The following is a 17,921-nucleotide window of genomic DNA, read 5'->3' on the forward strand; positions in this document are numbered from 1 at the left end:
TCTACAGCTCTACATTTATTTTCCTTTTTTTTTATTTATTTATTTTTTATTATTATTATTTTTTTTAAATTACTCATTTATTTTCAAGCAGACAGAGATAGAAGAAACACAGACAGACAGAGAGAATGGGCACGCTGAGGCCTGTAGCCACTGCAAACGAACTCCAGATGCATGTGCCCCCTTGCGCATCTAGCTTACGTGGGTTCTGGGGAATTGAACCTGGGTCCTTTGTCTTTGCAGGCAAACGCCTTAATCGCTAAGCCATCTCTCCAGCCCTTCCTTTTTTTTTAAATATTGATGCCTTATTCCCAGTTCTCAGGAGGCAGAGGTAGGAGGATTGCCATGAGTTCAAGGACACCCTGAGACTACATAGTGAATTCCAGGTCAGCCTGAACTATGAACTAGAGTGAGAACCCACTTCGAAAAACAAAACAAAAAACCCTCAAAACAAATTTTGAGAAAGAAGCAAATAGAGAATGGGCATCAAGGGCCTCTAGCTACTGCAAACATTCCAGACCCATGTACCACCTTGTGCAACTGCTTATGTGGGTGTTGGGAAATCAAGTCTGGGTCCTTAGGCTTTGCAGGCAAGTGCCTTAACCACTATGCAATCTTTCCATTTCCATTTCAACTGGCCCCTGGGTCCAAAAGTCTCCAAACTAGAAATATAAGCTGGGTGTGGTGATGCATGCCTTTGATCCCAGCACTTAGAAGGCACAGGTGGGAGAACTGCAGTGAGTTTGAAGCCAGAGAGTTTGGGGTACGCAGAATGAGTTCCTGGTCCGCCTAGGCTAGATATGAGACCATGCCTCAAAAACAAACAAACAAAATCTAAATATAGTATGTAATTTTATTAATATAACGATACCAGCAAGTACAGTTTTGGACTACTACTTAAAAAGTGTTAGGAGCTGGACATGGTAATGCATGCCACTAATTCCAGTATGAGGAAAGGTGAGGCAGGATTGCCGCAGGCATAAAGCCAGCTTGGGCTACAGTGTGAGACCCTGTCTCAAATGAAAAGAAAAGACAAGACAAAAACAGCTGAAGGGATGGCTCAGTAGTTAAGGTGCTTGCCTGCAAAGCCAAAGGACCCAGGTTTGATTCCCCAGGACCCACATAAGCTGGATAGGCAAGATGGCGCATGCGTCTGGAGTTCGTTCACCAGTGGCTAGAGGTCCTGGCGCCCGCACTCTTTGCCTCAAATAAAAATATGTAAGCATGTATGTGTATATACTACATATATATAAAATACATATTAATATGTACATAATAAGGAATAGAGTGCTAACGATGCTCTTTGGCTTTTATAATGCTCCCTCCGCAGTCTGAATCTCCTGGCCCATCTTGCAGGAGTCACATCACCGTTGCCGTCCAGTTCTGGGCGTCTTCGTGACTGCACGCACTGGCTGCGGGGCCGAGGCTCCGCCCCTCGTCGTCACGGCTTCTGGCGCGTGTGCAGCTTCACGTGGTTATACAGGGACGCAGACAAAGAGAAGGCTTTCCCGCAGTGCTTGCACTCGAAGAGCTTCTCCCCGCTGTGCGTCCGCTCGTGCCTCTGGAAGGAGCTGCGCAGGCTGAAGGCCTTCCCGCACCGCTCGCAGCGGTACGGCTTCTCGCCCGTGTGCGTCCGCAGGTGTCCCTGGAAGCTGGTGGGGTAGATGAAGGCCTTCCCGCACTGCGCGCACGCGTACGGCTTCTCGCCCGTGTGCGTCCGCTCGTGGATCTGCACGTAGCTCGAACAGCTGAAGGCCTTGCCGCAGAGCTTGCACTCGAACGGCTTCTCGCCCGTGTGCGTCCGCTCGTGCGTGCGCAGCGCGCTGAGGAAAATGAAGGCCTTCCCGCACTCCGCACACTTGTACGGCCCGTCCCCGGTGTGCGTTATCGCGTGCCTCCGGAAGTTCTCCAGGGAAATGAACGCTTTGGCACACTTCTTACACTCGTAGGGTTTCTCTCCGGTGTGATTTCGCTCGTGGATTTGCAAGTCTAGAGGGTAATTGAAGGTCTTCCCACACTTTTTGCACTCGTATGGCTTCTCTCCAGTGTGAGTCCGCTCGTGCACCTTGCAGTAGCTGTGGCGGCTGAAGGCCTTGCCGCACTCCCTGCACTTGTACGGCTTCTCCCCCGTGTGCACGCGCATGTGCACCCGGAAGGCGGGGCGCGCGCTGAAGGCTTTCCCGCACTCCTTGCACTTGTACGGTTTCTCCCCCGTGTGAGTCCGCTCGTGAATCTGGATGGACGTGGAGCATCTGAAGGCTTTGCCACACTGCTTACACTCGTATGGCTTCTCTCCGGTGTGGATGCGTTCATGCACGCGGAGAAAACTTGGGCGAATGAACGCCTTTCCGCACTCCGTACATTTGTAAGGCCTGTCTCCGTTATGCGTGACCATGTGCGTTTGCACGCTGGTGCGGGAAACGAAGGCTTTCCCACACTCCTGACACTTGTACGGCTTCTCTCCAGTGTGCGTTCTTTCGTGAATCTGAATTGAACTGGGACAGCTGAAGGCTTTCCCACATTTCTTACACGCGTAGGGCTTCTCTCCCGTGTGAATCCGGGTGTGGATCCGGAGGGAGCCCGGGGAGCTCAGGGCCTTGCCGCAGTGCTGGCACTGGTAGGGCGCCGCGCCGCCATGCGCGCGCTCGTGCGCTTGGAAGGGCCGGTAGTAAATGAAGGCCTTCCCGCACCGCGCACACGTGTACGGGTTCTCCCCCGTGTGGGCCCGTTCATGTCTCTGGAAGGACTTGAGGTAACTGAAGGTGCTCCCACAGTCCTTACATTTATATGGCTTTTCTCTATTTTTAAAGCCATCAAGTTCATGTCCAGGGTGAGACCTGATATGCCTGGTAAGGGAAGAATGCAGCATGAAGCCTTTTCCACATATGCTGCAATTGTATGGTTTTATTTCAGTAGTTTTCTTGGTCAAACGGGGTTTTGGGATCTGGCTGAAGGTTTCTCCATGTTGGCTACTTTCTTTACTTTCACAAAGCCTCTGGATCACATAACTTCTGTAAAATGTTAGAAGTACATTAGTAATCACTGTTTATTATCTTACTTGCAACTATGTTTTAGAACTACATTTAAAACATTATTTAGGGCTAGAGATGGCTCAGAAGTTAAGGCACTGGGTAGCAAAGCCTGATGGCCCAGATTCGATTCCCCAGTACCCACATCAAGCTGAACGCACAAAGTGCAGCATGTGTCTGGAGTTAGTTTGCAGCTTCTGGAGGGCACGGTGCACCCATTCTGTCTCTCCTCTCTCTCCTTGCTTCCAAATAAGTAAGTTATTTAGCCAGGTGTGATGGTGCATGCTTTTAATCCCAGCACTCTGAAGGCAGAGGTAGGAAGATCGCTGAGAGTTTGAGGCCAACCTGAGCCTACATAGTGAATTCCAAGTCAGCCAGGGCTAGAGCAGGACCCAACCTCAAAAATTTGCAAGCAGAAAGAGAGAGAGAAAGAGAGAGAGAGAGGGAGAGAATGGCCAGGGTCTCCTGCTGCTGAAAACAAACTCCAGATGCACGTACTACTTTGTGCATCCAGCTTTACATGGGTATTCAGAATGAACCCTGGGCCAAACCAAGCTGGCAGGCTCTGCAAGCAAGTGCCATTAACTACTGACCCATTGTCCCAACCCAGAACATTTTAATAGGTAGGCCATGGTGGTACACAGCTGTAATCCTGGCACTAGAGAGGGTGATGAAAAAGGATTGCAAATTTGAGTCAGCCTATAAATCAAAGCTGGGTGTGGTGGTGCACATCTTTAATCCCAGGATTTTGGGGGCAGAGACACAAGGATTTCCATGTATTCAAGGGCAGCCTGAGACTGTATATGTAGTAAGTTCTTGGTCAGCCTGGTCTACTGTGAGACCCTACCATGGGGGTGGGGGAGGGGAGTAAACTGGATGTGATTATCTACACCTTTGATCGATCCCAGGAGGCAGAGGTAGGAGGATCTACTATCGACAACTTACCTCAGATTTTTCTTCTGAATTTTGTACTGATCTGTAATATTCTGGTCTCCCAATTTATTCCCTAAAATGTAGACACAGAAAATCCTTAGAGATAATAGAAACCTTATTAGGATCCTAGGCCCACATGGAGCTGATTGAGCCTGGTTTATATCAACTTTTCATTGTCAACCTTGGAATTGTGATGAAAGGGAAATGCTTTTCATATAATTAACTAAGAGAAGGCATGACATCAGCCCTACCGACAGAAGTCAGGTTCCTGAAGGTTTCCCGCATCACATCTCTGTAGAGTTTCTTCTGTGAAGGATCCAGCAGAGCCCACTCCTCCCGGGTGAACTGCACAGACACGTCTTCCAAGGCCACGGAATCCTAGCATTCCACAGATGCACAGGAGTGGAGGTCAACAGGGCGGTGGTCTAAATCCAAATCCGCAAGTTTGCATACACTACACAGTCTCTCAACACTTACTGCACGCCTGGCTTATCAGAAACGCATCTGTTCGCAACTACTTCTGTAAGCTCAACAAACAGCACCTACAACACACCGCCTGCATTCTTTCACTGTGGTCACTGCGAGTTTATATGCTCTTTATTTTTTTTTTCACTTAAGATATATAAACTTGTATTACCATTTTTCACCCATTTTAAAAAACGGAAAAATTTTTAATCCTACAGTTCTTTATAGTCTAAACAATCAAGAAGGTCAGGATGTGAGACAGGCGTGGTGGCTCATGCCTTTAACCCCAGCACTTGGGACACAAAGGTAGCAGATTGCGGAGTTCGAGGCCACCCTGAGGCTACATAGTGAATTCCAGGTCAGTCTGGGCTAGAGTGAGACCCTACCTCGAAAAACCAAACATACAAAAGGATGTAAGGTGAGAAAGAGCTTCTGGCAATTGGCGACAGCGGTCGACCCTAAATGCGGGACTTCTTCAGGCTCCTGCACTACTTCCAACCAGGGGCCGCGCACTTCCTGGCACTTATAGGTTAGGTATTCGTGGCCATGGTTCTCTGCCTCCTTCAGGTGATGCTCTTTCAGGGTGAGCGCTGGTTTCTTATTTGTTTTCAGGCACAGTGAGTGTTACTATAGCCTAAACAGGAACTCTATGTAGCCCAGGCTGGCCTCGAACTCGTGGCTTTTCACCTTCCTCAGCTCCCATCATGTCCAACTGTAATTTTTTAAAAAACATTTATTTTATTGCTTTTTAAAAAAATATTTTATTTTTATTTATTTATTTGACAGGGAAAGAGAGAAAGAAAGAATGGGCACGCGCCAGGGCCTCCAACCACTGCAAACGAACTCCAGATGTGTGCGCCCCCTTGTGCATCTGGCTAATGTGGGTCCTGGGGAACTGAACCTGGGTCTTTTGGCTTTGTAGGCAAATGCCTTAGCCACTAAGCCATCCCTCCAGCCCAAAAAACATTTATTTTATTTACAAGAGAGGAAGAGGTAGAAAGAAAGGGAGAAAAGGGAGTGCCAGGACCTCCAGCCACTGCAAACAAACTCCAGACGCGTGTGCCCCCCCTGTGCATCTGGCTTATGTGGGTCCTGGGGAATCAAACCTGGGTCCTTTGGCTTTGCAAGCTGCCTTAACTGCTAAGTCAACTCTCCAGCCTTTTTTTTTTTTTTTGGTTTTTCAAGGTAGGGTCTCACTGCAGCCCTGGCTGGGCTGGAATTCACTATGTAGTCTCAGGGTGGCCTCAAACTCACAATAATCCTTCTACCTCTGCTTCTTAAGAGCTGAGATTAAAGGTGTGCACCACCACGCCCTGCTTGTCATAGTTTTTCCACGCTTTTTTGGGTGTATATGCGTGCATGCACATGGACGAATGTGTGTCAGTCTCACCTTTTTCCAGGTAGGATCTCACTCTAGCCCAGGCTGCCCTGGAATTGATTATTCTCAGGCTGGTCTTGAACTCACAGCGATCCTCCTATCTCTTGCCTCCCAAGTGCTGGGGTTAAAGGCGTGCGCCACCACGCCCAGCATCAGTCTTGCTTTCTATCTCATTTGAAACAGAATCTTCTTGCTCACTGCTCTGTTCACATCAGTGGTTTCCAAATTTCTGGGAAATTATCCTGTTTCTCCTCTCACACCACCATAGGTGTGCTGGAACTACAGAAGCCATCTGAACATCCACATAACCAACAAAGATGTGAATAGCAAAGACGCCCAAGGGATGGACACCAGGAAATGCAAATAGAACAGAAGAGGTGTGACACCTGAGGAGATAAGCCGCCCCTCCCACCTCAGCCAAGTCCCGGCTAGATCCACCTTGGGACTGGGAGCCAGCCAGATCGTGGCTCCCAAGCTGTTCCCGATAGTCAGTGCCACGGTGCAGGCGACAGACCCCAGGACACTCAACACCCGCCAAAGCCAAGATCCAGAGGCTCCTAAAGCCCACCACTGAAGTGGACATCAAACTCACCCACCACGGCTCAGGGGATTTTGCAGAACAGGGAGCGGAAAGACTGTAAGATCCACAGATTGAGACCTCATGCCCAGAGGTATCCCCTCCCTCAAAATAACTACTGCTAGCAGAGGCCAGTAAGTTAAAAAGGAGATATAAAGGGAAGAGAAAGGGAGGGAGGAGGGTACTTAATAGGTTGGTATTGTAAGTAGGAGAATAGATTAACGGGGGGTGTAAAGGCCCAAAGTGAGGACAGGGGAAGAGACTGAGTAAAGGAAAGGTGGAGGGAGGGCTAATCAAATCTAAGAGGATGCAAATAAATCATATGGAATCCTCTGGTATAGATAGATATAGATCGTTGTTAGAAAATTTTCAGTGGCAGGGATGGGATACCTCCAGTGGTTTGTTGGCCAGGGAGGTCCCTGATGCCCCCAAAACATTACAGGCCATTGCTGAGGCCCTTGGTTTCCCACCAGGAATAGATGGTAAGACCCTATTGCTGAAGACTCCACATACTTGGGCTGCAAGGCCACTGAGAAATCTTGCTGGAACTGAGCTGATAACCTCCTCCATGTAGACCAGCTGACAGAAAGCTGGAAGAAGCCATTCTGCATGCAGTTCAATGGGAGAAAGAAATACCACCAGTGAAGATACTCAACAGTGGATGATGCAAGCCTTATAATTGGCCAGCCAGGCCAAATGAGCCAACAGGTGCAATAGTGTCACATCTGTCATGGTGGAAACCAATTGCCCTCCAACTGGACTGGAGGCCCACTCCATGGGGGGGGACACACATCCCTGATACTGAAAACTTAAAACTAGGGTAGTCATGAGCCCTAGGGGTGTAACATCTGCTGATGTCTGGAAAAATGTATATACTATGCTTATCAAACTGCCCAGTAAACACTTCTCTCAATATTTATACCCTTATATTAACACTACTCTCACTTTGGGTAGAGAATCTTCTCTTTTCAGATGGCAGTGACTTTGGGATGACTCAGAAGGTATCACAGTGCTGGAAAGAAGTGACTGGAGTACTGAGTAACATCTCAATCACATCTTCCAGGCTCAGGGTCTAATGTGGAAGAGGTGGCAGAAAGAATGTTAAGAGCCAAAGGAAGGGTAGACTCCTTACAACATGTTCCCTCCAGACATAAAATGGCCTGGATATCCATGACCTCGCAGTACCTGACACTACCTACACAAGACCATCCTAAGAGGAAGAAAAGATCATGACATCAAAATAAAAGAGAGACTGATTGAGAGGGGGAGGGGATATGATGGAGAGTGGAATTTCAAAGGGGAAGGGGGGGTAGGATATTACCATGGGATACTTTTTATAATCATGGAAACTGTTAATAAAAAATTGAGAAAAATTTAAAAAAAAAATAAAAAGAGAAAACAGGAAAAAAAGTAACTACTGCTCCCACAACCCCATGGGAACACCTGCAACCCAGAGAAGGGCCCCCAGAGGAATGGGGGCAGGAAGGAGGGAAAAGAGGGCACCCACACATGATGTACCCTTACAAAACATCTTGTTAGCCAGGTGCGGTGGCGCATGCCTTTCATCCCAGCACTTGCACTTGGGAGACAAGAGGTAGGAGGGTCGCCATGAGTTTGAGGCTATCCTGAGACTACATAGTTCATCCCAGGTCAGCCTGGGCTAGAGTGGGACCCTACCTTAAAAAAAAGGGGGGGGGGACAGGTATGGTGGTGCATGCCTTTAATCCCAGCACTTGGGAGGTAGAGGTAGGAGGATTGCCATGAGTTCAAGGCCACCCTGAGACTCCATAGTGAATTCCAGGTCAGCCTGGGCTAGAGTGAGACCCTACCTTGAAAAAACAAAACAACAAAAAAAAGCCAAAATTAGTATTTTATTTATTGATTCATTTACCTGATATACAGGGAGGTGGTTAAGAGACAGAGAGAGAACAGGCATGCTGTGGCCTCCATGCATGTGCCACCTTCTGCACCTGGCTTCACGTGGGCACTGGAGAACCGAACTCCAGTCGTGAGGCTTTGCAAGCATGCACCTTAACCACTGAGACATCTCTCCAGCCTGTACCTATGGATTTTAATATACCCATTTCACACCTGAAGTTCACTTGCCTAAAATGAACAAGTTTTACTTGGTTCCAAGTTTACTTGGTGGTGGTTTGATTCAGGTGTCCCTCATAAACTTAGGTGTTCTGAATGCTAGGTTCCCAGCTGATGGAGATTTGGGAATTAACGCCTCCTGGAGGGAGTGTATTGTTGGGGGCCGGCTTATGGGTATTGAAGCCAGTTTCCCCTTGCCAGTGTTTGGCACACCCTGCTGTTTCTGTGGTCCACCTTACGTTACCAGGGGGTGATGTCCACCCTCTGCTCATGCCACCGTTTTCCCCTGCCATCGTGGAGCTTCCCCTCGAGCCTGTAAGCCAAAATAAATCTTTTCCCAGAAGCTGCTCTTGGTTGGGTGATTTCTACCAGCAATGCAAACCTGACTGCCACAGTAAAGTGGTACTGAGGAGTGGAGTTGCTGCTAGACACCTGACTATGTGGCTCTGGCCTTTTGGAGCTGATTTTCAAGAGGAGTGTGGGAGGATTTGAAACCTTGGCCTAAGAGATGCCTTGCAGTGCTGTAAGTACAGCTTGATGGACTATTCTGGTCAGAACTATGGACTGTGAGGTTTGGCTCATAAGGGTGAGAAAGATCTGTGCTTGGACTGGGCTAGCAGTTTGTGTGAGAAGCTTGCTCTTGTGCCTGTGTCCTGAGAAGTTGTGCAGGGTTGCTTTGCGTAGAAATGAACTGGTGTGAGCAGAGGAATATGGCACAGAAAAAAAAAAAATCTTTGGGTGAACTGCTGCCCATTCAGCTGCAACTCAGAGATTACAACCTTTGAGACTGGGCTAGCTGACCTGTGCTGGGGCAACAGAAAGAATGTCGACTCTTTTGAAGGGGCCTGAGGGCTCAAGGAGTGTCCTGTTCTTCAAAGTCTGCTTTATTCCCCCCTGGATTAACAAATTGGCACCCTACGTGGTTTCGTGGAGTATAAGAAATGCTGGAAAGAGGGTCATTGAGTTTGCAACACAGTCTTGTGTTTTGGAGATGCCGAGACCATGAGATAGCTGCCAAGGAGCTGCCGGCCCCAATGAAGTTTCCCAAGACTGTGAGTACCCTAGCTGGAGGGGCGGAATTGGAATGCCAGAGACTTGTTGCTGGTTAGAATTATCAGACTTGAAGATTTGTCACTGGCTAGAGTTGCTGGACTTGAAACTACAGAGTTTGAAACTTGCCCTGGTTGTTTTAAATCTTGTATTGGTTGAATGTTTCTTTGCTATGCCCAATGCCATCTTTTGCAGTGTTAATACCTATTCTGTGCCATTATGGGTTTTTTGAGGTTATTTTTTGTTATTATGGCTCAGTTAAAAGATATTGGACTATGGGGATGTATGAACATCATTGGGATTGATAAAAACTATGGGGACTTTTAAAGTCAGACTGAATGCATTACATTTTACATCATGTATGGATATCAGTTTATGGAGGCCAGGGGCGGAATGTGGTGGTTTGATTCAGGTGTCCCCCATAAACTTAGGTGTTCTGAATGATAGGTTCCCAGCTGATGGAGATTTGGGAATTAACGCCTCCTGGAGGGAGTGTATTGTTGGGGGCCGGCTTATGGGTATTGAAGCCAGTTTCCCCTTGCCAGTGTTTGGCACACCCTCCTGTTGCTGTGGTCCACCTTACGTTAGCCAGGGGGTGATGTCCACCCTCTGCTCATGCCATCGTTTCCCCCTGCCATCGTGGAGCTTCCCTTTGAGCCTGTAAGCCAAAATAAATCTTTTTCCCAGAAGCTGCTCTTGGTTGGGTGATTTCTACCAGCAATGCAAACCTGACAGTTAAAATTGTTTTTCTTTTGAGATGTGTAGCACAGACTAGTATTAAATTCACTGAGTAGCCCATGCTGGCTTCAAACTATTCCTGTTTCGGCCTCTGAAATACTGGCATTATAAGGTATTACTATTATGTGCTACTATGGCTGGCTAGCTCCAAAATATTACCTTACTCTTACCATATCTTGCTAGCACTCAGGAGGCTGAGGAGGGCAGCTCCAGGTGAGTCTAAAGTTAGCTGAGGCTACACTGAGAGACCCTGACTCCAAAACAATAAAACAAGCAGCTCTCTCAACTTGAGAGGGGAACCCCTAGGGTTGGTCAGTCCCTCGTACAGGAGCACAGACACCTCTGTTCAGCAGCTCTGGGAGCTCCACACGACCTCTGCCAGGCCTGCTTTTCTCAGACTTCCATTCCTCCAGCTGAGGAAAATGCCTGAGATTTGACAGGAGCTCCCAAATTCATTAATCTCAAATCCAGGAAATAGCAGTGAATTTTATTAAGTTTATGGATTTTACTACATTATAGATAGAATTTAAGAGAAGGAAAGAGGAGAGGTACAGAGAGCTCCCGCGCATGAGAAAGCAGAAGTGGGGTAAAGTCTACCTAGAAAGCCAGACTAGAGCCTTCTCTAGGCAGAAGTCCTAACTTTAACCACCTTTTCCAAAATGCACACACGACAGCTGGGCCTGGCGGGGCAGGTTGCCTGGGCTACAGAGGGACTTCCAGGTTAGCATGAGCAACTCAGTGAGGCCATGTCTCAGAAATGAGGAGCTGCAGCTGAGCTCCGGCGCAGAGGCGGCGGCTGCAGCCAAGCATCTGGCATGATGTCTCACACCATCTTGCTTATGCTGACTATGAATCTGTGAAGGAGGGCACAGAAGGCATTTGTAACATGTATGAAGAACATCTGAACAGAATGAATCCAACAGCCCCTCCACCACATACAACACCAGCCTCTGGTTTGACCTCAGCTGCCTTGTTTACAGAGCTGACGCCCAGACATAGCAGCCTTACAGCAGCAAAGCGGGAATCAAGGAAATCTCTCTGCGCTCCCGTGGGCAGGCCCAACAGCTGGGAAATAAAGTTGGAGGCATTAGGGGGCGGGGAGGGGGTGGGCTTGGAACACAGGTGTGTACAGCGCTCAGTAGAGGAAATGTATTATAGTAATTCTGTTTCCATTTTGTTACACCTTAGCCAAGATTGAATGTATCAGATGAAACGTGAGAATCTTTTTCACCTGAAACTTTCACTGGCCCCTCCCTTTTCTTTCTTTATTTTTTTACTTAAACATTTTTACAATTTAGCGGACATTGTTCTTTGTCAGTTAATGCTGGTTTCAGTCCTTCAAACCATTCATACCTGCTTTATAACATTCACTGAACTAACCCTTCAAGGTGGGGTGGGCATTGGTGACACAGTTTTATTATGTCCTCCAAGTAAGATTTCAGTGAAAAATAAATGTTTGATTCCCAAGTACCCTGGAAAGCCAGATGCACAAGGTGGTGCAGGCATCTGGAGTTTGTTTGCAGTGGGTGGCTAGAGGCCCTGATGCACGTATTCTCTTTCTCTCAAATAAATAAATAAATAAAATATTAAAAATAAAAATAAAAAAGGAAAGCTGGGTGTGGTGGCGCAGGCCTTTAATCCCAGCACTCTAGGAGGCAGAGGTAGGAGGATGGCTGTGAGTCTGCGACTACATAGTGAATTTCAGGTCAGCGTGGGCCAGAGTAAGACCATAAATAAATAGTAAAGGAAAAGAAAGAGGGCTCATTGGTAAAGTGCTTGCCAAACACGTGTAAGATTAGCTAGTTCAAAACTCAGTACCACAAAAATAAACAGAAATTACAGTTTAAATGCACTGACATCAGGATGCAAATCTCAACCATAATGTCTAAAAGTAGGCCCAAGGAAACCATTATTAATATCTCATTAGCGGGGCATGGGGGCTCATGCCTATAATCCCGGCTCCCAGGCACCTGAGGCCAGCTTGCGCTACATGATGAGTTCCATGTCAGCCTGGACTGTAGATATCAGCACCCATTCTCTCTCTGTCTGTGGCTCTCAGATAGATAAATAAAAATTAAACAAAAAGGGCTGGAGAGATGGCTTAGTGGTTAAGCGCTTGCCTGTGAAGCCTAAAGACCCCTGTTCGAGGCTCCATTCCCCAGGACCCACGTTATCCAGATGCACAAGGGGGCGCACGCGTCTGGAGTTCATTAGCAGTGGCTGGAAGCCCTCGCGCGCCCATTCTCTCTCTGTCTCTTTCTCTCTCTGTTACACTCAAAAATAAATAAATAAATAAAATTGAACAAAAAAATTAAAAAAAAAAAAATTAAACAAAAAAATTAAAAACCCTAACCAAAACAAAACCTACCTCAGAAAAAGGCACTGTATGCTTGTAGTTGTAGCTATGTGAAGGGTGAAGGATTGCACATGTCCAGGAGGCTAGCCTGGGCAACACAGTGGACCTACTCAAAACCAAACCAAGGCACACGCCTTGACTCCCAGCACTTAGGAGGCCACAAGTAGCCAAGAGTTCGAGGCCAGCCTGGAGCTACAGAGTGAGCTACAGGCCAGCCAGTATAGGATGGAGTGAGACTCTGCCTCAAACAAAATAAGCCACCAAAAAACACCCCGAACCAAACCAACTGTTAGGGTCTCATCCTCTGGGCAGCTCCCCACCACAAACGCATGTGGACCCCCAACCCCACAGTGTTTAGGGCACCTGAGGGAAGGTTCCCCAACCTTCAGTACTTCCATTGACAGTCTCAAAGATGGCTTCAGCTTGGAGTCACTGGCCATAGACCTCTCTCTCCCAGTCACAAAGCTCTGGGCCACTACTATGAAAACAGTATTTGTGGATCTGGTAAAAGTGCTTAAATCTAGTCATTATGTACAAAAGGAAGTATGAAAATTGTAAACACTTTTGCTAAATGCGTGCTGGGGAATTGAACCGAAGCAGTGGCACAGGCATCTGTTTATTCATTTGCAGTGGCTGGAAGCCCTGGCGCGCCCATTCTCTCCCTCCCTTCCCTTCTCTCTGAAAAATAAATTTAAAATTTTTTTTTTTTTTTTTTTATTTGAGAGTGACAGACACAGAGAGAAAGACAGATACAGGGAGAGAGAGAGAATGGGCGAGCCAGGGCTTCCAGCCACTGCAAACAAACTCCAGATGTGTGCGCCCCCTTGTGCATCTGGCTAACGTGGGACCTGGGGAACCGAGCCTCGAACCGGGGTCCTTAGGCTTCACAGGCAAGCGCTTAACCGCTAAGCCATCTCTCCAGCCCTTAAAAAATATTTAAAAAAGGAAAAAACACATTTTAAAATATAATATTTCTACAACCAAGAAATAAAGTCCTATTTATGGCTCTGTGGGAAAATGGTCAATGAGCCCTGAGATTTGAAATTGAGCTTCCAAATTCACTAATACTAAATCCAGGAAATAGAAGCCCTATTTTTTTTTTTTTTGGTAAGTTTCCAGGTTTTATTAGATCATAGAATTTAAGAGAAAGAAGGAAGGCAGGGTGTGCTGGGTCACACCTGAGTATGAAAGTCAGCCAGTGAGGGTTACAAAGTGAAACCCTGTCTTCAAAAAAATAAGTAAATAAATAAATAAGGGCTATTTACTGAGAATGGGAAAGTGAGGGGGAAGGGAATTATCATGGTTTATTATTAAAATATGATCTATGCAGGGCATGGTGGCACACGCCTTTAATCCCATCACTCAGGAGATAGAGGTAGGAGGATTGCTGTGACAAGTTCGAGGCCAGCCTAAGCATACATAGTGAATTCCAGGTCAGCCTGGGCTAGAGTGAGACCCTACCTCGAAAAAACAACAAAAAAAGAGAAATTTATTATTAACGTATTATTGTCTATAATTGTGGAAGTTGTCGATAAGAAATAAAATGAATAAGGACCTAAAATACTTCCGGGGGGAGGTTTATTTAAATACTGCGCGTGTGTGCATGCTCCACGCAGAGCAAACGGGCATCACGACGTTTTGCGTTGGCGAGGTGGAGGCTGACGCTGGTAAATGCGAGGAAAGATCTGGAAACTCGGGGATCGTCCAGCCCTGGAAAGACTAGGTAAGGGAGAGAGGAGGTCGCAGATGCGGGGCTGCGCTTGGCTTTCTCCCTCCAGGCAGAGCCTCGCTCTAGGCCGGGCGGACCCGGAACTCTGCGGCGGCCCCAGGCTGGCCTCGAAGTCGGCAGTGGGAACGCAGCCCCGCCGCCCGCCCGCGCCCCGGGACTCACCATTGTCCGCCGGGCCACCTCCCAGCTCCGCAGACCGCCGAGGCCCCGCGGCGGCAGGCGGCGCCACACAACCTCCCGCCGCGCCGCGCCGCGCCGGAAGCCACGGTGACGCAACGCGCCTTGCGTACCGCGGCCACGCCCACCTCCGCCCGCGCCCCCGACGGATCCGCCCCCTCGCGTCTGATTGACAGCTCAGGCCGGAAGGCTGGGGCACCGAGCGACCCTGGGCTTTTGCTGGGGGGGGGGGGGGTCTTACCCAACCTGGGACTTTTTGTTCTTTTCTCTTCTTTTTAAAAAAATTAGAGGTAAGGCTGGAGAGATGGCTTGGAGGTTAAGCGCTTGCCTGAGGAGCCTAAGGACCCCGGTTCGAGGCTCGATTCACCGGGACCCATGTTAGCCAGATGCACAAGGGGGCGCACACGTCTGGAGTTCTTTTGCAGTGGCTGGAGCCCCTGGCGCGCCCATTCTCTCTCTCTCTCTGCCTCTTTCTCTCAAATAAATAAATTTTTAAAAAGTTAAAATTAGAGACAGAGAGAAAATGGGCACACCAGGACCTCTAGCCACCGAAAATGAACTCCAGATGTTTGTGCCACCATGTGCATCTGGCTTATGTGGGACCTGGAGAATCAAACCTTCGGACCTGGGCCCTTAGGAGTCACACGCCTTAACCGCTAAACCATCTCCCACCTTTTTTTTTTCTTTTTCCTTTTTCGTGTGTGTGTGTGTGTGTGTGTGTGTGTGTGTGTGTGTGTGTGTGTGCGCGCGCTTTCAAGGTAGGGTTTCATTGTAACCAAGGCTGACCTGGAATTCACTCTTTAGTCCCAGGCTGGCCTCGAGCTACAGTGATCCTCCTACCTCTCTCTCCCTAGTGTTGGTACTAAAGGCGTGTGACACCATGCCTGGCTCAACCTGGAACTTTTGCATTGAGGGAGAGCCTGCTGTGGACTGGTGATCTTCCCTCCTATGCTTTTTTGTTCGTTTTTTTTTCTTTTTTCGAGGTAGGGTCTTGCTCTAGCTCAGGCTGACTTGGAATTCATTATGTAGTCTCAGGGTGGCCTCCTCTTCTGCTTTTTAAAAATTATTTATTTAGGGCTGGGAGATTGCTTAGTGGTTAAGGCACTTGCCTGTAAAGTCAAAGGACCCAGGTTCAGTTCCCAGGACCCATGGAAGCCAGATGTACAAGGTGGCACATGTGTCTGATTTATAGTGGCCAAAGTCCCTGGTGTGTCCATTCTCTTTCTCTATCAACCTCTTCTTCACTCTCTCAAATAAATTACATAAATAATAAAAATAAATTTATAAAGGTATCTATTTAGGGCCAGGGAGATGGATTAGCAGTTAAGGCACTTGACTGCAAAGACAAAGGACTGGGTTCAGTTCCCCAGGACCCATGTAAGCCCAGGGGGCTCATGCGTCTGGAGTTCATTTGCAGTGGCTGGAGAGCCCTGGTGCACCCATTTTCTTGCTCTCTCAAAATATATTTTAAAGGTTTATTTAATTAATTAATTTATTTATTAGAGACAGAGAGAGGGAGGAGAGAGAGAGAGAATGGGCACACCAGGGCCTCTAGCCACTGCAAATAAACTCCAGATGCATGCACCACCATGTGCATCTGGCTTATGTGGGACCTGGAGAATCCAACCTGCCCTTAGGCTTTGTAGGCAAGTGCCTTAACCACTAAGCCATCTCTCCACTCCTTTTTCATTTTATTTTTTGGTTTTCTCAGGTAGGGTTTCACTCTAGCCCAGGCTAACCTGGAATTCATGATGTAGTCTCAGGGTGGCCTCAGACTCACTGCGATCCTCCTACCTCTGCCTCCTGAGTTCTGGGATTCAAGGCATGCACCACCACACCCAGCCTCCACTGCTTTCTTTAAAAAAAAAAAGAGAGAGAGAGAGATATAGATTTGATTTTTTTTTTTGAGAGTGAAACAGGGAGAAAGAGAGAGAGAAAATTCAGCCTACCAGCGCCTCAACCACTGCAATCGAACTCCAGACACATGAACCACCCTGTGCATCTTTGGTCTTAAACTCCTGGTGATCCTCCCAACCCATGCTCCCAAGTGCTGGGCTTAAAAGCATGTGCCACCATTGCCTCACTCAGAATCAAGATAGCTACAAAGCGAAATGACTCCTCATTGCAGGAGGAGAGACCACCAAGAATCAGGTTGAAGGCGTAGGCCTTGTAGAAGCAGTCTGGGATCCCACAGCTATTGCTGCCATCTACTGGTGAGGTCATCAGAAAGGAGAAGATCCCATAACCAGAGGACATCAGAGGACAGATTTGGCAGCAAAACAGGCTGCCATGACCATAACTCTGCAGGCCTCTATCAGCAGGATTGTGATAGTCTCAGCCCTACCGGAGCATCAAAGTTATGTCCCAGAAGCGGAAAATTGGATAAAGAAGGAAAGTGTTCCGGAAAACACAGATGAACTGTGGTTCCTCCCTGCCATATACCTCTTGGTCCCAGACCACCTGGCTTACCCCTGAGTCTTCCAACTACATGAGAACACACATACAGGAAAATGTGTTAGAGACTGCTAAACTACACTACTATGTGGCAAGGCTTCCTGTGCTTTGCAGAAATGTTACTTGGAAGCCGGGCGTGGTGGTGAACACCTTTAATCCCAGCACTTGGGAGGAAGAGGTAGGAGGATTGCTGTGGGTTAAGGCCAGTCTGGGGCTACATAGTAAATTCCAGGTCAGCCTGGGCTAGAGTGAAATCCTACCTTGAAAAACCAAAACCAAAACCAAACAAAAAACAAGCTGGGCTGCAGGTCACTGAGAAATCAAGCAGGAGCTGAACTAAAAACCACCTCCCTGTGGACCAGTTGACAGAAAGCTGGAAAAAGCTATGCTGCATGCAGGCCTATGGGAGAGAGAAGTCATCAGTGATGATAAACAGCAGTGGACATTTCAAGCCTTAAGTTTGGCCAGCCAGGACAAATGTGCCAACTAGTTCAATAATGGCATGTCTATTATAAGGGAAACCAGCCACTCTGTAATTGGACTGGAGGCCTGCTCCCTGGGAGGGAATATATGCCTGGTACTGAAAACCTAGTCAAAAGCCAGTAGTTAGCTGGGCGTGGTGGCGCACGCCATTTATCCCAGCACTTGGGAGGCAGAGGTAGGAGGATCACTGTGAGTTTGAGGCCACCCTGAGACTTCATAGTGAATTCCAGGTCAGCCTGGGCTAGAGTGAGACCCTACCTTGTAAAACCAAAAAAAAGAAAAAAAAGAAAAGCCAGTAGTTTTAAGTGGGCAGAAAGAAAGATTTAAGGGCAGGGGAGGTGGATTAACAGTTAAGGCACTTGCCTATGAAGCCCAAGGACCCATGTTCGACTCCCCAGATCCCACCTATGCAGACACACAAGGTGACACGTGTGCAAGGTTGCACATGTGCACAAGGTGCC

The 17,921-nt window shown here is 47.8% G+C and overlaps 1 protein-coding gene across 2 annotated transcripts; it reads right to left on the reverse strand.

The window, feature by feature from the left end:
* Positions 1-1,155: 1,155 nt before the first annotated feature.
* On the reverse strand, positions 1,156-14,594 carry LOC101594745 (zinc finger protein 791-like). Of its 2 annotated transcripts, XM_045139188.1 has the most exons (4): positions 14,509-14,581; positions 4,211-4,337; positions 3,972-4,032; positions 1,156-3,008 (listed from the first exon to the last, which is right to left on the reverse strand). In XM_045139188.1, exons 1-4 carry the CDS (start codon positions 14,509-14,511, stop codon positions 1,439-1,441), a joined length of 1,761 nt encoding a protein of 586 aa, XP_044995123.1. In that variant the 5' UTR covers positions 14,512-14,581; the 3' UTR covers positions 1,156-1,438. The 2 variants fall into 2 exon arrangements, with proteins under 2 accessions (XP_044995123.1, XP_044995124.1); XM_045139189.1 differs by lacking the exons at positions 3,972-4,032; positions 4,211-4,337 and having other exon boundaries at positions 14,509-14,594.
* Between the last annotated feature and the right edge of the window lie 3,327 nt (positions 14,595-17,921).

The sequence above is a fragment of the Jaculus jaculus genome, chromosome 21 (genome assembly GCF_020740685.1).
Source record: "Jaculus jaculus isolate mJacJac1 chromosome 21, mJacJac1.mat.Y.cur, whole genome shotgun sequence".
Taxonomy (NCBI): Eukaryota; Metazoa; Chordata; class Mammalia; order Rodentia; family Dipodidae; genus Jaculus; species Jaculus jaculus.

What these genes read in the sequence shown, in the direction of transcription:
- LOC101594745 (XM_045139188.1), bottom strand. An exon ending in CAGGAACCTGACTTCTGTCG is followed by an intron (nt 4,033 to 4,210) that starts GTAGGGCTGATG and finishes TCTACATTTTAG; the next exon opens with GGAATAAATTGGGAGACCAG. An exon ending in ATTCAGAAGAAAAATCTGAG is followed by an intron (nt 3,009 to 3,971) that starts GTAAGTTGTCGA and finishes AACATTTTACAG; the next exon opens with AAGTTATGTGATCCAGAGGC.